This window comes from Muntiacus reevesi, chromosome X (genome assembly GCF_963930625.1).
Source record: "Muntiacus reevesi chromosome X, mMunRee1.1, whole genome shotgun sequence".
Classification (NCBI taxonomy): Eukaryota; Metazoa; Chordata; class Mammalia; order Artiodactyla; family Cervidae; genus Muntiacus; species Muntiacus reevesi.
Genome location: NC_089271.1, coordinates 14,727,204 through 14,753,757, shown reverse-complemented (window position 1 = coordinate 14,753,757; position 26,554 = coordinate 14,727,204). Strand labels below are relative to the sequence as shown.

General features: G+C 39.7%; 2 protein-coding genes across 3 annotated transcripts in view; one reads left to right on the top strand and one right to left on the bottom strand.

Moving 5' to 3' along the window:
• RBBP7 (RB binding protein 7, chromatin remodeling factor) lies at window positions 1–21,706 on the top strand. 2 transcript variants are annotated; one of them, XM_065915544.1, is made up of 12 exons: window positions 1–310; window positions 1,130–1,274; window positions 5,918–6,063; window positions 9,641–9,787; window positions 10,827–10,942; window positions 14,992–15,152; window positions 15,894–16,020; window positions 16,140–16,217; window positions 17,042–17,118; window positions 18,628–18,685; window positions 20,469–20,579; window positions 21,271–21,706. In XM_065915544.1, exons 1-12 carry the CDS (start codon window positions 295–297, stop codon window positions 21,337–21,339), a joined length of 1,251 nt encoding a protein of 416 aa, XP_065771616.1. In that variant the 5' UTR covers window positions 1–294; the 3' UTR covers window positions 21,340–21,706. The 2 variants fall into 2 exon arrangements, with proteins under 2 accessions (XP_065771616.1, XP_065771615.1); XM_065915543.1 differs by having other exon boundaries at window positions 3–310; window positions 9,614–9,787.
• A 1,987-nt stretch (window positions 21,707–23,693) lies between these two features.
• The window catches only part of TXLNG (taxilin gamma), a 43,575-nt gene continuing 40,714 nt past the window's right edge, over window positions 23,694–26,554 (bottom strand). The window contains exon 10 of the mRNA XM_065915613.1: window positions 23,694–25,934. Coding sequence (XP_065771685.1) covers window positions 25,644–25,934 — 291 coding nt within the window. The 3' untranslated portion in view covers window positions 23,694–25,643. The remainder of the gene's footprint in view (window positions 25,935–26,554) is intronic.

Genomic DNA, 26,554 nt, shown 5'->3' with positions numbered 1-26,554 from the left:
ATGCGCCTGCGCTCAGCTGCCTGGGCGGGCTGGGAGGCGCGGGTTGAAAAGTCTCGTTCCAAGTTTGGAGAGAGAGAGAAGAGCGCCTCAGACCTCGGTACCCGCAAGCGGGGAGGAGGCAGCAGAGAAGGACGCAGCGTCTGGGGAGCTCCCAGGCTGTAAGACGGAGCTCAGGCTTCGAGAGCTAGAAGTGTGTGACGCGCCTGGGAAAGGCAGGAGCGCTTGTGGTTCGGCTGCTCTTGGCTAGCAGGGGGAGTCCGAGGCGGCGGCGAGGGGCGAACGACCCGACGCAAGATGGCGAGTAAAGAGAGTAAGAGGCCCCGCGGGGCGGCGCGCGCCGGGGCGGCAGGGGGCGGTGAGCGTGCGAGGCCGCGGCACGCGCCGGCGAAAGGCGCGAATTGGCGTGAGGAGCAGGGGGCGGGGCCGGGCGCGAGGCAGGGCGCGCGCCTCGAGGGGCCTACGCGGGACGGGGCCGCGGCGCGAAGGGCTCCGAGCACTTCCGGAGCTAGGCGCGGGGCTGCGGTTGGGCCCCCTTCCCGCTACCCCCCCCCCCCGTCACCCCCCTCTGGCGGCGGCGCTTGCTCTGCACCCGGGCGGAGGCGGCCTCCGTCGCCGGAAAGCGGGCACGGCACCTACCTTCCACGCGCGCGCGTCGACCGCCTCGGGGTCGCGGCCCTTGTCCGGGGGATTCTGGAACCCGCCGACTTATGGCTGCCGGCTCGGGTTTCGTGGGAGCTGAGGCCTCTTCTGGTGGGGGATGGAGGGAGCGGGCCGAGGGGTTTCTGCTACACGTGGATTCGTCTCGCCGGGTGGGTCGGGGAGCCCCTTTACATACGGGCCGTCATCTTGGAACAGGTGCGAACAGCTGTAACCGGCAAAACAATTGCGATGTCTATGTAATTAATTGCCCAATATAGTATACGCAGGCGGTATTGATTTCAAACTGCAAAAAAATAAGCTTCCTGGTGTTAATATTCTCCTCGCGTTCTGGAAGACCAGTGAGTTGTTCGTGTCCAAATTAGTGGTTAAGAAAAAGAGGAGATTAGGTGTGGCCATCTCGAGGTGACCTCCAGTACAGATTTCAGTCCTTTTCAGACACTTAATCTTGTGGGCTTTGTCCAAATTTCAGTGTTTGAAGACACTGTGGAGGAGCGTGTCATCAATGAAGAATATAAAATCTGGAAGAAGAATACACCGTTTCTGTATGACCTGGTTATGACCCATGCTCTTCAGTGGCCGAGTCTTACCGTTCAGTGGCTTCCTGAAGTGACTAAGTAAGGGTTTTTGTGAAGTCTTATTTTGCATAAATTTTGCTGTTAACCTGAATCTCCTAGTTTTTTGCGTTTTATACGTAGAACATAAGCATGTAATCGATTAAGCCTTTGGGTGATGTGGCAGGTGATTTTTATTTTCAAAATTGATTTATAGAGTGGTTTCTGACGTATAAATGTGGAATTAAAAGGGGACAGAGAATCTGTTCTGAGATTAAAGATATTTGTAGGATGCACCAGATATATTTGACATTTTTTCAACTTAAATATAGACGCTGGGTTCTCTTTGGGTCCCAGACTAATGGATTTCTTTAAAACTTCGTGGGAAAAGTGCATGGCTTGATGAATTTTTGCAAAATGAATACCTCCTTGTAACCAGCCCACAAGACGAATTCGTTTTAATTGGCAAAGGAGAAAACAATTTCACAGTACACGTACTACACCACCAACGAAAAGGTGGTGTAGTATGGGATACATTTTGAGGTTGTTGTTGGTCTTCGCCTCTTTGTAAAATTTCTCTGGTAATAATTGCTGACATTTGTTGAGCACATCTGAAGAGTTTTATGTCCTATTGGTTTAATACAACAGTACAATAATTACTTTTGATTATCCTTTTCTTTTTAATCGATGTGGAAATGGGCTGAGATGTTAAGTAACATGCCCCAGATCACACAGCTGGTAAGTGGTGGCTTTGGAACGCAAACCAGGTGGTCCCAGAGTTGAGACAATTTCTGCACTAGGTTATGGTTCTCATACACTTACACTTTTCCTAATAACCTGGCCATGTACTTTAAAAATGTATTAAATTTGATTGTCGTGTGTATGTCATTTAACGAGGATTTATTAAACTCTAAAGAAGTTTTGCAACGACTTAAAAATAAGAGTAAGTTACTTTCATATAAAACTCATATAATGGCCAGATTTTCCATATTGCGAGCATTGACTTCTATACGGTTAGGGACTTGCAATGGACTTTTCAAAAATCTTAATGTAAATATACAGACGTGGGAAGAGGAGCCAAGAACTAAATAATGGAGACTTCTAAGCGTTGACATTTACAGCTTTGACCATCATTTGCTTAAAGGTATTGAGGTTCTGATGTAGTGCAGCATGAGCATTGTGTCTTCCTGTTAAGCAGATTTAAAACTTAAACAACTTAATTTACATTTTCTTGAATCTTTTTTATCTTTGACAGTAGAAAAGAGCCCAGGCTTTAAGGTTAGAGATCTGAATTTGAATCCTGCCCCTTGCTTAAGAAGCTTTGTGAATTAGGGTAAATTGGTCAGTCTCTATCCTGAAATAGTCTGGTCTGTAAATGGAGATGCTGATGGTTCTCACGGCCTACATCTGAGGAGATAAATAAGATCACACATGTTAAAATGCTGGCATAGAATGAGTACACAGTAAGTGGTGACTGATGGTAATTCTCCCACCCTTTCCTATTCAGAAATAAGTTATTAGGGTGGAATAGCTCTGTTTCCATTTGTATTTCAATGAAAGCTGCTTACTGAAATTTTTTTTAAAGATTTCACATTACCTATTATGATTTTTGTGTAAAAGATTTTAAAGATAATAGATCTGTGTGTTCTTAGCTCAGATACTACTTTTATATTAACACTTAAGAACTTAGCAGAAAATATTTATTTCATGGGGTTCTTTACATACAAAGAAGTGAGATCTGGTTGTGGGATGGGCAGTGGCTCTGGGAGTGTAAGAAAATGCCAGCCGGCCTGCATTCTTGGGTTTTGAAGAGTTGAAGATGGCTGAGGGTGCTTTGCAGGTTTCTGTTGGGACTATGAAGGGACTGTGATTGTGTTTTGTCACTATGTAGGACAGTAGAAATGTTGGATAGTCTTGTAGTCTGGCTCTTTGAGAGGTAGGCCCTACTCAACCTCATCTGGCTGGTCTTCTGCATACCTACAACATGCTTCCAAATGATTACTTGCACTTTCTGAGCTGTTGCCCTTAAATTCAGTTAGGTGATCATCCAAATAATTGATTTGGCTCTTTGAATTTTTATTTAGGTATCTCTAAGAAACTATTTTTCAAAACCAGTAGATCATTACTTCATATGTCTCATTGAACAATTTCTTAAACATATTGAGACTTACGCTGTACCTAAAAATCTATGTATGCATTCAAATTCAGATGATACAAAGCTGCATAGAGTGAAGACTAAATTCCCCTTCCACATCCTCTGTTCTCCTGGTTGCCTTACCCAGAGCAGAAGCAGTCATTTGAGATTTCTTATCCATTCAGCCAGCATGAAGAAGTACATGCTCCGTCCTTTTTTTTGTTAGGAAGTGGGTCTTAGTTCCCCAACCAGAGATTGAACCTGTGACCCTTGCAGTGGAAGCCTGGAGTCCTAACCACTGGACCACCAAGGAAGTCTCTGTTCACTTGATTTTTTAAATTAGGAGTTTATATTGGAGACTTTTTCCCTATAAGCATGCTTAGATATATGCCCTTTTGTTTTAAGGGCTCGGTAGAATTCCTTTATGGATATACCGTAATTTATGTCACCAGTTCCTTATTGATGGATATTTGTTTTCAGTCTTTGGCTGTTTCAGGCATTACTACCAAGAATAACCTTGTGGTGGTGATCTGTGATTGTCAGGTGAATTTCTCAGCAGTGGAGTCTTAAGTGGTCAAAGAATTCTGGCACTGAAAATGGACATGGTCTTTTATAATGAGTGCTTCTGCAGCCTTAGGTACATCCAGTATTCGAAGAAAATAGTGAGATATTGATGGGCTCAGAAAAGTAGGCTTGTTTTTCGATGATGGAGATGAAAGAATTTGTAGTAAAAAGAAAAATCCTTATACGATGATAGGGTCAGAGGAAACTGGAATAATTGAATTTTGGAGTCAAAAGGAACTTTTCAGACCCTCTAGTCCATGTTGTAATTCTACTCCTTAAAAAGGTCATAGGAAGAACTGATGTGTTTGACCGTAACTTTACCTGTAGGTCTTAGAATTTTCTGCTTAACACCATAAAAAACAAGTCACTTTTCTCTATGTCAGCCCTAATATTGCTTTGTGGTGCCTCCTTTCTCTCAAGTATTCCTATTTCTTTTCAAATGGTTCTCTTGAGATATGTTTAAGTTCCCTTTCACTTCAAGCCACTATTCCCTGTAAGGGTTTCATTTTTGCCTAAATCCTTCTAAAATGCATTGCCTAGAGCCTAATTTTCTAAGTGTGGTTTTTCCAGTTACAAATTAGTAGATGAATGCCCATGTGTATTGCCTCTTCCTACCCTATATAAGTTCATGTAAGATAAAAGTAATTACATTTTTTGTTAACCACATCGTATTCTTGGCCACTGAACACACATCGACTCAGACCCATGTCTTAATTTTTTAAATAGAAGATTCACTTTTTAAATTTTTTTAAAATATTTTATTTATTTATTATTTATTTGACAGTATGTGGGATCTTTAGTTGTGGCATGTGGGATCTGATTCCCTGACCAGGGGTGGAATTTGGGCCTCCTGCATTGAGAGTGTGCAGTCTTAGCCATTAGACCACTAGAGAAGTCCACATGTCCTTTTTCAAATGAATTCCTATTGCTTAGCCATGGCTGCCTTATTCTGTTCTTGGAGTTTTTGTGTATTTACTGCTCTTTCATACCCTAAGCCCAATCTTGGTAAAATTTAATCTTGTAGTTTTTAGTTATTACTAAATTACATGCCTGGAAGTAATTCACAAACCTTTATTCTAAGCCAATGAATCCTTTGTACAGCTGGAATTTAGAAACAACTAGTCTAGGTGTTTTTTTTATTTTTTTTTTTTAATGTTGGGACTCAGAGCCTTACTTCTCAGTGTGCCTTACTGATGTGGAACTATGGAACACAGGTGAAAAAAGTTATTCTGAATAATACAAATAGGAATGCATTGTTAATAGATACAGATGCAAAATCATCACTTGGATTAAGTGCCAAGAGGCATCAGTGGTTTTTTTAGCCACAAGGAGTTACCATAGAATAGGGTAACAAAGATGACCCTCTCCCCTGCCTTCCCCTGTAAAAATGGGAATGCCTGTTTTATAAACTTTAAGCACCATAAATATAAATAAGGAGTTTTCACATCATATCATTTTTACTCATAACCTGTTTTTTAGGTGAAGAAATTGAGACCCACGGGGAAGTTGTGATTTAAGGAATCACATATAACTAATTTTACTTTGAGCCAGGGTTTAAACCCCTTTTTTCTTGACTCAGCACTTTATTTTGTCCATTCTGCCTTTTTACCTCTTACTGGGAAACCAGAAACACCTAGTGTATTAAAATTGAAGATTTTTTTTTTTAAGTTGAGAAGTCATGATTTATGAATACAGGAGTCGGTGATGGACAATTTGTTAGCAACTGATTTCTTATAGGATTGTGGGGGGAAGAAGTCAAAGTTTTAGTCGCTCAGTCATGTCCGACTCTTTGTGACTCTGTGACGTCTTGGACTGTAGCCAGGCTCCTCTTGTCCATGGAATTCTCCAGGCAAGAATACTGGAGAGGGTAGCCATTCCCTCTCCAGGGGGTCGTCTTGACCCAGGGATCAAATCTGGGTCTCCTGCTTTGGAGGCAGATTCTTTACCGTGTGAGCCACCAGGGAAGCCCCTTATAGGATTAGAATGACTTATTTTCTTTCCTAAACAGACCGGAAGGAAAGGATTATGCCCTTCATTGGCTAGTGCTGGGGACTCACACATCTGATGAGCAGAATCATCTCGTGGTTGCTCGAGTCCATATTCCGAATGATGATGCGCAGTTTGATGCTTCCCACTGTGACAGTGAAAAGGGTGGTAAGTAATCCATATATTCTAGCATTGGTGTCTGAGGAGTAACCCTCTAATTATATATTAACTTTATACCAATATCTTTTGGGTAGTTTAACGTCAACTGTGAAATTTTATGTTCACACCATGAGATAAATCTGTATGCACTGGTATGGAAAGGTGTCCAAGATAAATTGATTAACTGATAAGTGTGTGTGATTATAGTAACAGTTTTGGTAATAGTAAGAATATGTGTTGGTGTATGCATAGAAAAAAAAGTCAGGCATTTACACCAAATGGTTAATAGCTTTTTAATGAAAGTTGGTGACTCCCTTTGCCCAAACCAAACGTAATTCCCCTGTTTGGTATTCCCACAACCACCCAAGTTTGATGATTTTGCTAGGAGGACTCAAAAGACTCTGCAAATTTTACCCAAGGCTAAAGTTTGTTACAATGAAAAATGCGGAACAAAAGCAGCAGGAAAAAGATATTCATCAGGGAGTCTAGGGAGGTCCAGCACAAGTCTCATCCAGGGCCACACAAGATGTACTTTGTTTCTGGCAACAAATAACAGGGAGACATGTGGGCTATCTCTGCAGGGAAACCCATTCCAGGGTCAGGGTCTCTGTCTTTCTTGAGGGTTAGTTGTGTAGGCAAATTATACTGGCAGCCAGCCATGGCAACTGAATCTTGAGACCCCAGTAATGAACTCAGGTGTGTATCATCAGTCTTGATATTTGTACAGTGCCACCCTGACAAACCAGTACAGCATGATCCATTGCTTCAGGTATATACCACAAAATCAACCCATCAGTGACATAGAGAACATTCTGAGGTCCATGTTCCCAGGAGTTGATCAGGGGACAGTCACGGTCCCAGTTTCCATCAGAGTGGCGAGGACTCAGCAATCAGACCTGCTGGATTAGTGCTTCCCTACAACCCCACATGGTTGAGTAGATCTTAACATTGTCCAGTACTTTTTAAAAAATATAATACTGCTTTATAGCTAAAATCTTGCCAACCCTGCTCCATTCGTCTCTGCTTTCCTTTCCAGAATTCATCACTGTCCTGAAATTAGTGTGCCGTTTTCAACTTTTTATTTTTATTATTCACATAATGTTGTACAGTTTGCTTTTTTCATTCAGTTCTGTGTGTGTGTACCATGTAAATGTCTAGCTTATTCTTTTTACTGCTGTGTAGTATTCCATTATACTTAAACCCCTTTATTCTTCTGTCAAGGGGCAGTTGGGTTGTATCTTTGTGGATGTTTTGTTCTTGGAGCAGTGCTTCAGTGAATATCCTTGCCATGTCTTCTTGTACTTGTGGGAGAATTTATCTAGTGGAATGGAATTGCTGAGTTGTGTAGTGTATTCATTCTCAACCTAAAATAATATAAAAGTTTTCCAAAATGATTTACTCAGTTTACCACTTCCACAATTCATAGTCCATTACCCTACAACCTTATGCATTATTTCTGTAAATATTGTAATCAGAAAATTTTTAATGGCTTTTAGTCTTAAGTGAGTGAAAGTCACTCAGTCGTGTCTGACTCTTTGTGACACCATGGACTATACAGTCCATGGAATTCTCCAGGCCAGGGTACTGGAGTGGGTAGCCTTTCCCTTCTTCAGGGGATCTTCCCAATTCAGGGATTGGACCTAGGTCTCCCGCATTGCAGGCGGATTCTTACGGACTGAGCCACAAGGGAAGCCTAAAGTAAGTAGTTAATGGGTTTTCAGCTTAAGAATTAGTCTCTGCATCATAATATGGAAATACTTAGTTATTAGTCACTTGTCCATTGAATTATATTCTAACACGTGACTGCAATACTTGGTTGATGTCAAGCTTTTTAAACTTTTAGTTAATGGTTTTGTTTTTTTTAGTTACAGTATTTTTAATGGATACTACTATCATTAAGATAGTGATTTTTCAGACTTTTCCTTTAGAGTTTTAAGAAAGCTCTGTGTACACAGTAAATCTTACCTGAAAGCCCAGTTTTTAATTAAAGGAAACCTGTTGAGTTTGTTTTCACTAAAGGAATTGGGAAGCTTAAGAATCTTTGTAGCAGAAGAGTGAGAGAGTGTCCTACAGGTCCACGGTGGTGGGAGGTTGAAAATAAAGAAAAAGGTGACAGCTTTGGAGCAGGGTCTCAAGAGGTGGCAGGTGATGGATCAGGAGGGGTGTTCTTAGAAAGACCGAGGCATTTTCTTTCATTGATGTGATGGGAAGGGAAAGTGCACAGAGGGAAATGGGTGATTGCATATGGTTGTGTGAGAGGAGTTGTGTGAAATGGGATATGATTTTCAGCCCCAGAAATAATAGGCAATAGTGTTTGTCATAGAGAAGAAGAATGGCTAAATTTTTTTTTTTTTTTTGCCTGAGTGGCTTGTGGGGCCTTAGTTCCCCAACCACGGATCCAACCTGGGCCCCCCCAGTGAAAGCACCAGCTGCTTTGGACTGCCAGAGAATTCCCAAGAATGGCTAAATTCTAATAGTAAGCCTCGGGAGCCAGTATTGATTACGCATTCCCACATAGCAAGATGTGGCTGAAACTGAGAAGAGGCTTATGGATTCCAGTATGTTTTCACCAGGCCCCAGCTAGTCTATTTTACTTGTTACCTCCCTGGCTCCATTAGACATTTGAGTTAGTGTTACTTGACCTGAGATACAGGGTGAGCGAAAAAGGAATGTGCAAAGAAGAAGTGATACAGGTCAGGAAGAAATAACAGTTATAATGTGAAGCCTCCAAGCTTTTAATGTGTAAGCAACTAATTCAAGTTTTTATCTATGAGCACAGGAAAGAAAATATTCTTGTTTGCTATTATCTGCTTAGATGTTCTCTACTTGTATTCTTTCGGCTATCATCCTACTGCTTCTCCGAAGTTATCATACTTTTTTGTGTGGCTTTGTCACTTTTCTGAGGTCTTTTTAATAACTATTTAACATACAGTCGTATTCCCACACCAGATAGAAAGGTGAGCCCACTCATTTTAGCTTTGGCACTCCACCAGCAGTTGAACCGATGTGTTCAAGGATTCTGGTGGAACTGACTTATGTGTAACTGTGTCTGTGTCTTGGTGTTGGGTGGAGGTTAGTCAGCATGGGTTTCTGATACGAGGGTGTTTTTGACTTTAGACTCGAGGAGTTTTCATGCTCCTGAAGATGAACCTATCTTAAAGAAACCTAAAATATGATTCTAATTTCAGCACTTCGAAATGAGTTGTGTTTGAACTAAAAGGCTGAGGTGTGTTAATTGCATGGTTATTTGAATTTTCGTGAATAATTACATCATCTTCACAACTGAAAGAAGCCGATTTTTAATTGTTTTAAGTCCAAAATGGAACTGAATTAACTTGCAAGAATAGGTATCAGTATTTTCCAATTCAGATGGACTTTGAGAATAAATTAATTCTAAGTGGCAAATGAACCTATATTTTTCTGTGCTCGCTTGGTCTCTTGTTCTCTCTTACCACTTTGTGTTATATTCTGTCAGATTAAAATCTCAGATTGATTAAACTAAGTGACTTATGAATTTTAATCGTAAGTATATGTGTTTATTTCTTTCTTCTCACATTAGAATTTGGTGGCTTTGGTTCTGTAACAGGAAAAATTGAATGTGAAATTAAAATTAACCATGAAGGAGAAGTAAACCGTGCTCGTTACATGCCGCAGAATCCTCACATCATTGCTACAAAAACACCATCTTCTGATGTGCTGGTTTTTGACTACACGAAGCACCCTGCTAAACCAGGTATGCGTTAATAAATTCAGACCACTGCTTGATCCTTCTTGATTCGAAATAATTGCTTTGATGTCACACAGACTAGTATACTCCAACTTTTAAAAGTTTAGAAATGGTTTCAGGGATCCAAAAACCATGCTCAAATTAAGTGATTTAATGCAGGACCTCACAGCAGGTTATATTCCTGGCTAAGATTTACTATAGCAAAGGATATAGAGCAAAAAACTAGAAAAAAACTGGCTAAGGTTTGTTACTGCAAAGGATACAGAGCAAAAACAAGAGGAGAAAGATACACATCAGGCAGAGTCCAGAGAGATTAGGCGTAGACTTGTGAGTCCTTTTCCACTGGGGCCACTCACCACAGGGGTAGAAATGTCTCTGTCCAGGGAAGTCCATTTGAGTCTCAGGGTCTTGGGGTTTTATGGCAGTCTGGTCATATAGGTATATCCTGCTCTCTGACCAGCCATGGTAAGGGAAACTCCAGACCCCAGCAGTGAAGTCAGATGCTTCATGAATCTTGCTCAACAATCTTGCAAGTTTCAACAAGCTGCCACAGCATGCCGCACTGCTCTGGGCGTACACGGCTACATCAGATGGTGACATGAAGAATTTTGTGAGGGTCACATTCCCAGGGGTGACTAGGTCAGTCATGGTTGCAGGCTACTCTGGAGACATGCAAGGACTGAACATCCAGACCACCTGCTTTCTTCAAAAAAATGTTTTAAAAATTGACTTGGATTGTCACCATGTAAATTTGTGGGCTGGTATAGTTTTCAGTGTTTTGTGTTACAACTTGGTACTAGGTTTTGCAAAGGAACCAGTCATTTTATTCGTTTACATGGAGTATTTGAAATGTAGCACAGAGAACAGCTTTTCAGGGTGGCTGTGGGTCAGACCAAGTCCTTGTTTGTGTGCAGTGCTTTTGTAGGCATTATAATAAATGTTAAGACTTACTCAGGAGTGAGAATTTGCTCTTACCAGTTCTGATGAACAGATAATTGCTTAGTAATCAATGTTATTTCTTTTTCTTTCTTTCTTTTTTCTTTAGACCCAAGCGGAGAGTGTAATCCTGACCTTAGGCTTAGAGGCCACCAAAAGGAAGGCTATGGTCTTTCTTGGAATTCCAATTTGAGTGGACATCTCCTAAGTGCATCTGATGACCATGTGAGAAACCTGTTCTTCCTAATCTACTCATGTACTAAGAGTTAAAGACTGTCAATAACAGCTCTGCACTGAAGGAGACTAATAGATGAAAGGTTTTCTAAGATAATACTGATAGTTGTGATAACATTCCCACAGGTTTTAGAACATTGGTTATCACACTGCCCTTTTGGAGTCTTAGAATTCCACAAATCTCTTTTGAAGCAGCCATAGAATGGAGGGAAAGTGGGCAAAAGGTGTTCCATTTAAAAATGGACCTCTGTAATGGAGACTTTAAAGCATTTGTAAGGCCTGATTAATACATTTTAGTTTAGTTTTTTTTTTTTTTTTTTTTTTTTTTAACAGTTTTTTAAGTGTACAACTCTATGAGTTTTACTTTATTCACAAAGTTGTGAAACCATCACCACTAATTCAAAACCATTTTCATTAAATGTCACAAAAAGTAACTCCATATTCATTAAGCAGTCTGTTCCTCACTCCTTCCTTCTTCCGGCAACCACTGGTTTACTTTCTATCTCTGTAGATTTGTTTATTTCTTGATATTTCATATAAATGGAATTATGTAGTATGCAACTTTTTCTGTCTGACTGTTTTTACTTAGCATGATGTTTTCAAGGTTCATCCATGTGAGCATGTGTCAGTACTTCATCTCTTTTTATGGCTGAACAGTACTCCATTATATAGATATACCACAATTCATTTATCAATTGGTAGACATTTGGGTTGTTTCCAGTTGGGGCTACTTTGAGTATTGTTACTGTGAACATTTTTATACAGCTTTTTGTGTAGATAAATGTTTTCATTTCTCTTGGGTAGTCATCTAGGAGTGAAATTACTGAGTTATATGATAACTTTAAGTTTAGCTGTTAAAAGAACTACTAAACTGTTTTCCAAAGCAGCTGTACTACTACACATCCCTACCATCAATGTACCAGTGTTCCAGTTTCTCCATGTCCTCACAAACAGTTATTATGGTCTGTCTGTCATTATTATAACCATTCTAGTGGGTTTGAAGTGGTATTTCATTGTGATTTTGACTAACAAGTACTAATGATGTTGAGCATCTTTTCCATGTGCTTGTGGCCATTTCTGTATCATCTTTGGAAAAACTTGTATTGGAATCCTTTGTCCATTTTTATATTGTTTTATTGTTGAATTTTAAGAGTTCTTTAAAAATATATTCTAGATATGAGCCCGTTTATCAGATATGTGATTTTTAAAAAATTTCTCCATTCTTTAGGTTATCTTTTCACTTTTTTCATGATTTCCTCTGAAACAAAAGTTCAGTTTATGTATTTTTCATCATTTTTGGCTTTTGATATCATATCTAAGAAGCTATTACATAATTCAGCATCACAAAGGTTTACACCTATGTTTTTTCTAAGAATTCTACAGTTTTAGCTCTTATATTTAGGTCCATGTTGATATGGTGTGAGGTAGGGCTCCAACTTCATTTTCTGTGTGTGGATATCCAGCTTTTCCAGCTTATCTTTCCCTATGGAGTTGCCTTGGCATCCTTTAAAGTGTTTTAACAATGAAGAAATACCACACAGATGCAAAGTGATCATGTTAATTTTTTAAAAAATTTTTTGTTAGTTGGGGGCTAATTACTTTATTGTAGTGGTTTTTCCATACATTGACATGAATCAGCCATGGATTTACATGTGTTCCCCATCCTGATCCCCCCTCCCACCTCCCTCCCCACATGTTAATTTATTATAAATCAATGTTTGTAACATTCTTGCCACTAACAGCCCCATATTTTCTTTCATGGTTCCCATACTACAAGCATAAAGTGTTTGGTATGATTCCAAGCACAAGCCAAGAGTAGACTTGTGGAGCTTTTGAAAGCTCATGTAAATTGACCCTAGTTAGCATTTTATGTCAACCACGTGAAAGTAGGTTCCTTTGCCTTCTTATTAGTATATCCTCATGCCTAAAACAGGGCCTGTCACATTGCAGAGCTTCTTTATATGTCTGTTAATGGCAATTTCTGTTAAGCTTTTTGAAATACTGAAGTAGGTAATTGGCCCAGTCAAAATTCTTTAGTTATAGGCAACAAAAACTAACTCTGGGTGCCAGGGGTTTTTTCCTTTTTTTTTTTTTTTTTTGGTAAATTTAAAATTTTCACAACTTTTAGTTTTTATTTTTAAAGATAATCTTCAGGTGGATTTTCTGAGTGATCTTTAAAAAACATCTAATTTACTTTTTAAAAATAAATATATACCCTTTTTACCTGTTTCTTCCACCTTCCACCCCTGGCAACCACCAGTCTGTTCTTTGTATCTGTGAGCTTGTGTTTTGTTCATATTGTTTTTAAGTTTCCATATATAAGTGAAATCATATGGTATTTGTCTTTCCCTAACTTATTTCACTTAGCATGATGCCCTCAAAGTCCATGCTGTCATAGATGACAAGATTTTTCTTTTTTATGGCTGAGTAGTATTCCATTGTGCAAACATAGCATGTCTTTATCCATTCATGCATTAATGGACACTTGGGTTGTTTCCATGTCATGGCTACTATAAAGAATGCCACCGTGAACATGGGGGTGCATATATCTTTTCAAATTCGTGTTTTTGTTTTCTTTGTATAGATGTCAAAGTGGGATTACTGTATCATGCAGTAGTTCTATTTTTACTTTTTTGAAGAACTTCCATTAATACTGGGTTGGGCAAAAAGTTTGTTCAGGTTTTTCCACACCATATAATGAAAAAACCTGAATGAACTTTTTGACCAATCCTATATTTTCTTTGGTGGCTGCAAAGATGGTGCTGGCTGATTTAATGAAAATGGCCTGAAAAAGAAAAGAGGCCAGGTTGTTGACCCAAATGAGGCCAATGAAGATGTCACTCTTTCCCACATCCCTGGGAAGTGGATATAACATTCCCCATGCCCCTCTCCCCCATCATCAGAACAGATTCTCTGAAAGAAAGCCTTCTTCTGTTTCCCTCAGAGTAGACATAGGATAGTCTCCCACACAGGAAGGACAGGTTATAGTCAAGAACTTAATTACTAGTACTTTTTGAAGACATCAGACTGGGAGTTGCTGGTCATAATTAATAGCTGACGTTTCCTAAGGGCTCCACATATGCAAGGCATCTTGATAATTTTCCCAGGATCTTTCTGTGGTGCAGAGCAGGTAATGGCAATAGTTTGACACATTCCACCTTTTCCATGCATGTAACCTGCATCCAAGTGTGTAAGTATCAACAGAGACTAAGGGCCATGTGTATTATGTAACAGAAACCCTTTCAGATAATAAAATGATTGATGAAGAGAGGAAGCTGATACTAGTGTCAGTGGAATTAATTTGATAATACCTTAATGGAATTATCTCTTACTCCATTGAGGTGACAATCACTGCCCTACACTTTGCAATATTTTTTCATAGAAATTTCAGACTTTTCTCAACTATTTTTATGACAAGACGTTAAGAAAAGACTCAAACTCTCAAAGCCTGCAGATCTGTAATCTTTGAGGTCTGGGCAGGCCCTGTGGCCTCTCCAGTAGCCTTGTAGGGGTTTCTAGGTCGTTCACCTGTGACACTTGCTGATGTATGTAGTGGTTTCTGCTGTGAAGTGAGAGTTGTTCAAAAGCTTTCACTTTTTAAGAGGCATGTTTTAGTTTTAATTCCCGGTTTCCCAGCCCAGCATGAAGTTTTAAGATACGCATTTCAGTTTGGTGGATATTGGACACCAGGCTCTCTGTGTTGTGTGATCTAGGTGAATTTTATTTTATTTCTTTAATTTTTTTTTCTAGGTGAATTTTAGATACTTGATTGAATGTATGTAGGTAGAAACTCTAACCAGAATGTTTCTTGCCTCCCACCATGCTATCCTCCCATCCCCATTACACTGTATTTTCCTTCCCCTCTGCATCTCAGATTGCGGAAGCTACACCAGTACACTTTTCTGTTTATGAAACTTCACTTTTTTTAAAATAACTTTCATATAGTAAGTAGCTTTGTTTTTAATAAAAGAGTTTTAAATAAGGTGTTAGCATTTAAATTCAGACTCTCATAACTAACTCCTGTTTTGTTCCTTCTTCAGACTGTCTGTCTGTGGGATATTAATGCAGGACCAAAGGAAGGCAAAATTGTGGATGCTAAAGCAATTTTTACCGGCCACTCGGCTGTTGTAGAGGATGTGGCCTGGCACCTGCTGCATGAGTCCTTGTTTGGATCTGTTGCTGATGATCAGAAACTTATGATGTAAGGTGGAAAATTGAGTGGGGTTTTGTTATATGGGTGTCCTGAATGACCATCAGTGATTGTGGTGGCTTTAAAATTGTGTCTTGGCCTTCAAAAAAAGAAAAAGAAACAGCTTTAGTGAGGTATGATTGACATAATAAGCTATAAATAGGTATGGCCTTTTTACATAAAAGTTACTGTGCTGTACGATTGAACACAACTTTTTATTTAGAAAAAAAAGGTACATGCACATGAAGAAACATGCTTGGGGCAGTGGTATGTATCAAAATCGGGGATCAGGATGACTTGCATTGAAGTTGAGGGAGGAGAGTGATTGTGCATCAAGGCATGGCTACAGGGCTGCATTCAACCACCTGGAATGCTTTTTATCTCATAAACTAGCATCTGAGGCAAACAGAGCAAAATACTGAATTTTTGACTAGGCTAGGTTATAGATATCAAATAGTAATCTCTATGTAGTGTTTTGTGCATGCTTGAAATAGTTCGTAATCCAGACAGGAACATAATGAACAAGAAAGCAGAGATAGCCCTAGTTTGTTCTGCGCAGGTTTAGAGCATATCACCTAGTGGTTGGAAGTCCAAGTTGCCAACTCTGCATGGTTATTGTCACTGAAGGGGCAAGTTAGCGAGAGAATAGTGGCATGGAGTGGCACTGATGTGGGCACAAGTGTGGGAGAGAGAGGCAGGGCAGGGTTGAGTGGCCTGCTCTTGTGCTGTGTGCCTTGTACCTTTGTGTTTTAGATGGGACACCAGGTCCAATACCACCTCCAAGCCGAGCCACCTGGTTGATGCGCACACTGCCGAGGTCAATTGCCTGTCCTTCAATCCCTACAGCGAGTTCATTCTCGCAACTGGCTCTGCGGATAAGGTTTCTCAGTTTTTGCATATTTGGTGTTTATGAACCTAGTTGTCTTTGTTAACTACAATATTTTAAAATTCTTGCTTAAAGTACAGAAACAAATTCCTTTTCATTTTATTTTTCTTCAGACTGTAGCTTTATGGGATCTGCGTAATTTAAAATTGAAACTCCATACCTTTGAATCTCATAAAGATGAAATTTTCCAGGTATGTGACAGTTTCTGGGGTCTCTGTCAGATTTTAGTAACTCTTTACTAGAGGGAAGTTTGTAAATTTTTGTCTTTTACATAGTGGACTTGGGACATTGGGGGTTTTGTTTTGTTTTTGGCTACACCGTGCGGCTTGTGGGATCTTAGTTCACCAACCAGGGATTGATCCCTGGCAGTGAAAGCCTAGAGTGCTAACCATTGGACCACCAGGGAATTCCCTGTTTTCTGTTGTTTTTTTTTTTAAAGCTCCTTGCCTACTGTGTAAGTAAACTAGTGAGAAATAACTTGGAGTTTTCTAGATATTGTTAGTTCAGAAGTAAAAGGAACAATCTTTGCAAAATAGGATCAGTTTAAAAAGTGAAGGTAGTTTCCTGGTAGTCTAGTGGTTAGGACTCAGCACTGTCATTGCTGTGGCCTGGGTTCAATCCCTGGTCATGGAACTGAGATCTCAGAAGCTGAGCAGTACAGTCAAAAATAAGTAAATTAATTTTTTTAATGAAATATCTTGTATATGGTTTAAAATAGAGACGTGCATAGGCTAAGGTACACTTCATTGAAAATGTTAAAAGCTTCTGGGATGGTTTGGGGGCTAAGTTTATTGGGAGCCCTAGCAGTTACCCTTGAGAGGAGTATGACCCTCCCAGGGGCAGGCTGAAGAGATGTGCCATTTAAGAGCACCTGAAGGGACAGCACAAAGAGAGTGAAGGCTTGTAGGCCAAGCAAAGGGTACAGAACATGAAATGGGAAAATATCTAGGATTAGAACAATAGCCACAAACCCAGTAATGGATGATTCTTTATATTTTCAAATATGTGTTGCTAGGTCCACTGGTCTCCACATAACGAAACCATTCTGGCTTCAAGTGGTACTGATCGCCGCCTTAATGTGTGGGATTTAAGGTAACTCAGGATCTGGTGACAGATTTTGCATAAATATGCTAATATAGCAGATTATGTAATAATTCATAGACTAAAAGAGCAATTTGCTAACCCCAGTTTAATAAGTCTAAAATTAATCTTAAGTACCTTCCTAAAGAGTCTGTTCCATAAAATAGAAGTGAATCAGCAAATGGAATGTGGAAAAAATTGATGCAAATGTGAGTTTTTTCTTTGTAATTAGGACTGAAGTCAGGGTTAGGGGTGCATGTGTTTTAACATCCAAACAATGGTATTGAAAAAACTCTTGCTCTAGAAAGGGGTAAAGACATCAGCTGTTTGTGTCTCCTTAGATGTCACATTCATCTGCAGGACTAATCTTTTTCAGTTGTTTTTTTCCCACAGGTATGAGCTCTTCCTGTGGGTTGTGTAACTGCTGAGGATGAGAACAGGATAAGCACAGCCCATGCCATCAGAGCTTATGTTCTTCTGGGGGTTCATTATGGAAACAGTTTCTCCCAATTCTTAGAGTTCCTTGACTACAGGGTTGCTATTCTAAGAATTTCAGACTCCTTTGCTTTTTTTTTTGAGCTTTTAGAGCCATTAATGATGTTGCTCTATTATGTATCTCTCCGTGGAGGTGTTCTTATCTGGAATCTAAATCATAACATGCCCCAAAATAACTTCTTTCCTGTCTGTATTGCTTTGAAGTGGACTAAGTTTTTAGTCAAGGCTGCCTTAATTACAAAGACAGTATACCCACTTTTCAGTGTATGGAACAGTAAAACTGCTAAACTGCTAATGATCTGTGTTCTTACAGAAGAAACCCTAGTCATGATAGATGCTTGAAAATGTAGAGTCTTTAAAACAGACATCTGAGAATATTCTTTTGTACTTGAAAACAAACTAGCAAAGCCCACGTGTGGAATAGGTATTGGGGATGATAAGAGTGTGTAACTTTTGAGTGATTTCACTGTCGGAACTGCTAGCAAATTCTACAAATTGAAGTTTTGGGGGGTTGTGTTTGTTTTTTAATTGAAGTTAAGAAAAAATGAAAACCTGTTCTTGGCTTATATATTTCATATTTAAAGTTGTTTTGTTGTCCTATCTTTAGCAGATCCTCAGTACTGGTGTGTAGTTGTATTTCACTCCTAGGATGAAAAAGGCCTTAAGAATGAAGTGTAGGGATTGGGCATCAGTTCTTCTGTAAATATTTTATATACTTTTCACCTTTTAATCCTAAGTCAGGAAACGCCTCAGTTAAGATATTGAATGAATTCTAAATTAATGTTTTATTAACAATAACTTGTATTCTGCAGCTTCACTTATGAACAGCTGTTACTACCATTTCCAGAAAGTAAACACCCTACCCTCCCACCAAATAATTAATACAAAAACTCTAACTGATAACAGTGTAGAAATATGTTGCTTTTAAGAGTGTTTTAGGATGGGATTTCTGGGCTGATGCTGGCTTTGCAAACTTTGTTGCTAGAAGAATTTGAATACTGAAGGCATTGTGTTTTTTCTCAATAGCAAAATTGGAGAAGAACAATCAGCAGAAGATGCAGAAGATGGGCCTCCAGAACTCCTGGTATATATTGACTTTTTCTTATGCAAGATGAAGTGTCATACGCAGACTGGACTATTTGTCGTTGTTTCATGTATTTGAAAAAGGAGTTAGGACGTTCAGATTCTATCTCTTGAGGATGATTTCAAATTGGAGGTCTTGGAGGTTATTGTGATTTAGTCTGAAAAGTCTTGTTTTGTGATGCAGGGCTTCATAAATTTTAAGTCTTTTTTAGTTAAAGTGTTGTTACCAACTATTTTTACTTTGGTAATAATAGTTTTTTAAACTTTGGTAATACTGGTTTATTCTCATTTTGGGGTTTTTTTTGACATTGCAGTGCAGCATGTGGGAGCTTAGTTCCCCGACCAGGGATGCAACCCGTGCCCCCTGCATTGGGAGCACAGAGTCTTAACCACTTGACTTCCAGTGAAGTCCCTGGTAACTGTTTGATTTAGATAAAATTTACAGACCATACAGTTCACTATCTAAACACTTCAGTGACTTTTAGTATATTCAGAGTTGTACAACCATCACAAGTCAATTTTAGAACATTTTTGTCCCCTCCGAAAGAAACTGTACCTTTAACCATCACCTCTCAGTCTTCTTTTGTGAGCCCCTGGCTACCACTAACCTACTTTCTGTCTCTCTAGATTTGCCTGTTCTAGACATTTCATATGAGAGGAATCACAGTATGTGGTCTCTTGTGACTGATTCTTGCACTTAGTATATAATGTTTTCAAGGTTTCTTGCTTTATATATATGTGTGTGTGTATATATATATGTATATATATCACAGGGAGAGGACAGTGTATAACTGTATTTAACATCTCTAACAATTTTGTGGTCCTTGAGAAAATTCACTAGGATTTTGCTTTCTGTTTTTTTTTTCTTTTTGTTTCTTGAGAGTCCGAAATCAAAGGGACATTCATATTGTCCTTTTAAGAATTTTTTTAATTTTTAAGAAATTTTTATTTTTTGGCCTTGCTGTGCAGCATGTGAGATCTTAGTTCCCCAATCAGGGATCGAACCTGTGCCCCTGCAGTGAAAGCTGGGAGGCTTAACCACTGGACTGCCAGGAAGTCTCAAGAATTGTTTCTTCTGAATCTTAATTCTAAGATACATAAGGCCCTGTGCAGGAAGTAAGGTTGCTCCCTTCCGCATTTTTTAGCAAATACCTCGGTTTAGCCCTAACGGGGACTTTCTAGAGTCCTGGAAATTTTTTTCCCACAGCCTTGGGGCGGTGTGTCTTGGGAAGATTGAAGGATGACTGAGAGGTATGCCTTTCCCTTACTAAGGGGGAGAAGCGGATCCTTCAGGGGGCCACAGAAGAACCAGGAGTCTCCAGGTGTTCCAGTTTCAGGAAAGAGTATATGACATCCTGGAAATGTATTACCTTGAATATTTTTACCTAACAGTATATGTGCTAATGAGGCAGAATTTGAGTGTTGATTGTATTAGGTATGGAAACAGCACTGTGGTCGTGAAGGAAAATGTCATTTCACGTGATGTAGGCTGAATGAAGTATTTAGGGGTAAGGTGTGCTATCTGCAACTTTTTGGTGGCTCAGCCAGTGGTATGTTTAACAAAACAGTATTTGGGGAATCTTGGTGAAGGTTATCCAAGCATTTGTTGTAGCATCCTATCACCTGGAAATGGGCAAAGGAAAGAGTGATGGAGGGCTAAATTACTAAGCTTGTGCCACCCTCCCTCCAGAGTGCAGTTCAGCAACCCATTTCTAGATGGATGCTCTAAAACCTAGCTTCTAACATAAGATATGAAACCAAGACTTTTTTGTTCTTATTAACAGTTTATTCATGGAGGACACACTGCCAAGATATCAGATTTTAGCTGGAACCCGAATGAGCCTTGGGTCATTTGCTCAGTGTCTGAGGATAACATCATGCAGATCTGGCAAATGGTGAGCTAAAGTTTTTTTTTTTTCCTCAGCGACTATCTTGAAGAGATTTTTACTAATGATATAATAGAAATATTTCAAGTATTTCAGTGCATACTACATCAAATATTTATAGAAGGAAAGTCTTAAAAGACCTTTCTCCATTTTAACAGGTCTTTAGTTCAGTATGCACATATTGATGTAGACATAGCACATGCTCCAATTTTCATGATTATGACTCTTCATCAACTGGGCTCTTGGCATCATTGCTCCATGTCCAGTGTTTACTGAGATCCTGAGTTCTGTGATGCGCACTTGACATTTCTGAGACATGGTTTACCAGCCCTTACATAAGCTTCAGGGCTATCTATCGCTCCATCTAAATGCCTGAAATGCTTTTGGAAAATGCCTTTTTTGGACAACTGAAATAAGTAGTGCATGGTCAGCTAGATATATGTGTGAAATTATACCCTGGCAAATAATTTTTGAGAACACTGGCCTGCCTTTTCCTCATTAAATTTATTAAAGTCTGAGAGTAAAACACAAAGTAAACTATGAAGTTTACTCTAAAGTATTTCCACATTTAATTTCCAACATTAAATCACACTGGCCGGTGACACCTAAAATCTGGATAGAACTATTAAATGCTGTTTTTAGATAGCCTTGTAAAATTTTTAGGGAGTTTCACCTGATTTTATTTGGTTATTATCTCCAGGCTGAAAATATTTACAATGATGAAGAGTCAGATGTCACAACATCGGAACTGGAGGGGCAAGGATCTTAAACCCAAAGTACGAGAAATGTTTCTGTTGAATGTAATGCTACACGAATGCTTGATTTATCAAGCGCAAAAACAGCATTGTATAGTAGGGAGTTGAAGTGGGGTGGCATACGGCGTTCTTTACCTTCTGATCCTAGCACTTTCAAGTGAGCTATTGCGTACTGTATCATATTGTAGCTTTTAGGGATGTTGCTTAAGAACGATCAGCTTGTTTTAAAATACAAGTAAGCAGGGTACTGCCTTTGATTCAACTATTAAGTCCTTGTTTTCTCTAAGTGCTTGCTGTTCCCAAATACGCAAGAATAACTTTTACACTTTTTCCCTCCAACACTTCTTGATTGGCTTTGCAGAAATAAAGTTTTAAAATAAACTTTGTTTTATTATTTTAGACCCTGGGTTTGGGGGTGGGGAGTGTGTGTATGGATGGATGTCCCTTTTTTATGAGGCGGCTTTTGGGTATACACTACACACCGGGAATTTACTGAATTTTCTTTCCAGGGTACACCGTAGTATCCTAATACAAACATGGGGAGAAGTATTTGGTGGTTGATCGGTGAACCTAGAACTACCTAACTTACATGTCATTTGACCCATAAGCCATTTGGGCCTTAACTTGGGCAGCTTTAAACAAAAATACAAGCTTGTTTGCTTGTGTGGCAGGTCAACAGCGAACAAACCAGCCTGCAGCTTGGCACTCAACCTCTTCTGTAAGGCCTGCCAGCTAGGAATGGTCTTTACATTGATTTTTCTTCTATTAAAATTTAAAAAGTTTTTTGCCGTACCACAAGGCATGCAGGATCCTAGTTCCTCAACCAGGGATTAAATTTGGGCCCCAGGCAGTGAAACTGCTGAGCCTTAACCACTGAACTGCCAGGGAATTCTCTACATTGATTTTTAAAGGTTGTTCGGGGAAAAAAGCAGCACACTAATCCTAAACGTTTGACTTAGGAAAAAGCTTGCCAACTTATGACTGTGCTTAAATACTTATTTTCATTTTTGGGTGTGTGTGCTTAAATACTTTTGCTCACCATCAACTAAGGCCTTTCATATGTGCCTCTGTGTACATGCACACTCTGCTAGTCAGATAAGTAACACCTTGGAATGTGCTGAGACTTGGCCAAATTCAAGAAATCCATAGTCCTGAATTTTTTTAAAGCTCTGATGACAGCTACAGTGCAGAATTTTCCTAGTCCTCTGTTTTTAGAGGTTAAAAAAAGAAAGCCCTAACATGTCTGGCTACATAAAACTTTTCCCCAGCCAGAGTGCCTGGGGCACCAGCCCTTTTTTCTTAAGTCATACAATAATGAAACTACCTTTTAAGGCACAAGGACCAGTATCTTCAACTGTCTTTGGATTTGACAGACATTACGGTCACACAGGCAACAAAATACACAGAAGCTGTTAAATTTATCATACATATTTACTTAATCTATACAGAATTGAGTAGATAAAATCAGATTCACATTAGTGAAAAATCTCTACAAAATGTCTTTGAAAAGCAAAACAAGACTGCCTCTTAAACAATTCGTATCCTCATGAAAGACGTGGGCTGTAAAAATAAAGCAGTGTGTTTAGCACAAACTAGAAGATATCTGCATCATTTTTTTCACAGTTATTTCCATCTACAGTCTGAAAGAGGTAGATTTTTCTGCAACACCTGAGAATTGAATTGATAACCAGGTGTAATAAAGGCAGTTGCATACATAACTAAAAAATACTGGTCTCAAGACCAAGAAATGTACTCCTACAAGTCTGAGGATGAAATGGTCCATTATCCAAGACCCAAGTTTTCTCTATTCCTTGGAGTCTCCTGCCACTATAAATAATATACATCAAGATTCCATGATGGTGCAACAAATGCAGTTGAAGCAAATTTGACATTTAATCTTCCCTGGGCCAGCCTTAGTAGCATCTGTGTTCTAGAATGTGGTAGAAATGGAGCGTGCTACAAAGCCACAATGCTGGGCTGGCGAGGTGATTGCCTTAGGAGCGTCTCCTTCTCAGAGGGTCCCATTTGTATTTATTCACAGGGTAATGAGAGGAAAGATTCTGAAAGGATACCAAATGCACCCCAGACAGAATCCATGTCCTTTAAACACCATGAGAGCATCTAGCTAAAAATACATAGCAAGCCAAAAGCAGCAGGCCAAGTACTGTTAATCACGTCGCTTTATAAAGCCCTTGAAAATATGCAACAGGTCCGAGCTTTACGATCTTCCACACAGGACAAGCACCACAAAGAAACGTGGCGGGCTACACAAATGGCTTAAGACAGTAAGAGCTATACATCCAGCAGAGCGCTTGTGAAATGGGATCATTAGTACTAATTTTACAGTAGAGTATATTTCTGATATATACTTCCATTTCCTCTCAGGGAAATGAGTCCAATATTTCATTTAGTAGCCAAAGGTGATATTTATAAAAGGCTGTTGGAGAAAGATGTTTGCTTTTGCTTCCGACTCATTTTGACAGTAATAAGATAACTCAGTGGGTTTCTTTTCCTCCACTGTTTGGCCCTTTGATTAACATGACCAATGGTGGAAGCTTAGACATAATCCTCCACTTCAGGCGCTGTTGCCGACAATTTTTAATTCTTTCAACCCAGTTTAGACCACGAATGTGACAGGACAAATAAAACTTTAACAAAGAGAAAACCCTTCTAACTGGACAGAAGAGTTTGTTCAGTCCAGTAAGCAATTCAAGAAGTGTCAGTTTGATAGTTTTGCTCAGTGGAATGTGCTAATAACATCAGTTCTAGTAGAACCTTTTTATTTCATAAAGTATTTCAATGCAAATTATACCAGGGACAAAGTCAAACTTGTCAGTGCAGCCTGGTTAATGATGTGTATAAACTCGACCACATTTGACATTGTGAAGAACAGAGGAAAGTTATTAAAGAACAAATCCAAAAGTGATGTGCTGCATTTCCGAAGTCCCCCATTCCAAGTGTAGACACCTTGATAATACTGTTTTGTTTTGTTTTTCCATAAAAAAGAATAAAAACTAAGAAAAGGGTGAGAAACAAACCGAAAGCGTAAGTAATAAATAAATAGATCCTGGCTAGTTAGCTCTCTGCCACATTTCCTTTAAGTTAAAAACGCTGGTTCCAGTCTTTCTGTTTTAGACATGAAATAAAACCAGTTTCAGCTAGCATGAGCATAATTAAAATTCCCTTTTAAGAACCCTGGAGAACTGTGCTGGCTGGACACCAACTTTCAAGTAGCCAGAAAGTAGTGGAGGGACTTCTGCTTAAGGAAAGCTACACAATGATTTTACCCTCATTGTATTAGACTGACAAAGGACTGTCAGTGGCAGCTCTCCATGGGAAGTGGAGGATGTGCACCCAAAATCCCAACTGAAAAGCAAACCACCAGGCTCCCCACACTGTAGGCTTTCAGGTGGTCCAACCAGGTGCTTCTAACCTGAAAACAGTGATGGGACTATTTTTTAGTCACATAAACATTAAGCCTGTTTCTCCAATAATTTGCCTATATATACTACTTTGTTTAAATTATACCTCTATGTACATATTCTGCCAAAACAGAAATTCTAGGCTTGCGGACATCTCAATTTGTCAAGTGATATATCAAAAAGCTAATTTGAATCAAATATGCTGTGCTTGTTTCTGACCCAAGCCTTTAGTTTTATTGGCATTTAGATGGACAGGGAGGCTTGGCGTGCAGTGTTGCAAAGAGTAGGACACGACTGAGCAACTGAACTGAATCATCTTGATTTTCCTTTTTTTTGAGTTATATTCATGGGGGAGGGCGGGCGGGTGTGTGTGTGTGGATATTTAAATGAATACTGTTTTCACATCAAGGAACCATTATCAGGGAGTTCACTGGCGGTCCAGTGGTTAGAACACGGTGCCTTCATTGCTGAGCGTACGAGTTCAATCCCTGGTTGGGGAACTAAGATCCCACAGGCCACAAAGCACAGCCAAAAAAAAAGAAAAAAAGAAGGAACCATTATCAGAACAAAGTTCCCTTGTAATGGTCAGCCCTGGTGAATGAAATTTTAATTCAGACAAAATTCTGTGCAAGGAGCAAGGGAGAGGGAAAACGGCAATGAGCACATGCATTCTGATGAAGGGGAACGAGGCAGATGTGCAACACAGCTGAGGAAAATGTAGAGTAAAACTATTCAAACCTGCCAAGCAGCCTCCTGTACCACTTAAGTCCAGTAGTTCTAAGAAAATACAGATATGGTAGAAAAAGTAAGAAAATTTTCACCACAAAACCAAGTTACTACTAACAGAGGAAGTTATACACAAAATAGAGCTCTCAGTACAGTGATCATACTTGGTCTCAGTCAACTGACTCGATGCCGGGCCCGGCTCCCAGGGACCCGGCCTCAGGAGTAACCCGGGCGGCACTTTGCCAGGTGGCACCGGACTCCTCGGGAGAAGCCGAGGTGGCGCAGGGCTGGGCCCCGGGTGGCGCTGGGCCCCCGCCTGCCGCCCTCCCGGACACCTGCTCCTTCAGCACCTCCACCTTCTCATTGAGCTCGTTCCTCTCTGTCTGCAGAGCCCGGCACAGCTTCTCCAGCCGTTCCAGTTTTATTTGAAAGGCCTTGTACTCTTTATCTCGGACAGTTTTCTATAAAGAGGAGAAAGGGCAGGGTTTATGTAACCTAACTGAGCATGAATTACATTATTGGTTACAACAAATTAAGTCTTTGGAGCCACCTGAACATGTTCAATTTCTTCAAACACTTCCTAACGTCCAGCTAGCTGCATTCTGCACACTTAACTATGGACACCAGTTAATGTGCTTATGATGTGACAAAATGAAAATCCCTCTGTCATGTTTCTTAAAAAGAAGCAAAGTAATAAAAAAAAGTCTACCTTTAATAGCATTTTGTATTGATAAATTAATAAGGAAATTCAAGATACTCACCACCAAAGACTAGCAGAAAAAATAAGGGCTTGCTTAAAAATAGAAGAACTCACTTCCACATATATTCCTCTCCTTTTACCAGTCCTCAGATGAGAACAAGATTCAGGGTGTGTTATTTAGTGTTTGCAAACTTCAGCTTTGTAAGACTGGCAAAAAGTACTATGCTGCTTTTTTGTAAGGACTTTAGAGACAGGCACCCAAGTTGGTGGCTTGTGCTCCCACTGGGAAACCTGATCCAGCCAAGTGGGTGCCTGGTGGAAAGGCAGATTCCCTGACCCCCACCCCCACCCCAAGCCAATCAAACTTGCTGGAGCCCAACA

Excerpts from the sequence above, each read along its gene's own strand:
- RBBP7 (XM_065915543.1), top strand. Across the intron at positions 9,788-10,826 it reads GAAGCACCCTGCTAAACCAG|ACCCAAGCGGAGAGTGTAAT; the intron begins GTATGCGTTAAT and ends TTTTTTCTTTAG. Across the intron at positions 16,021-16,139 it reads CAACTGGCTCTGCGGATAAG|ACTGTAGCTTTATGGGATCT; the intron begins GTTTCTCAGTTT and ends ATTTTTCTTCAG.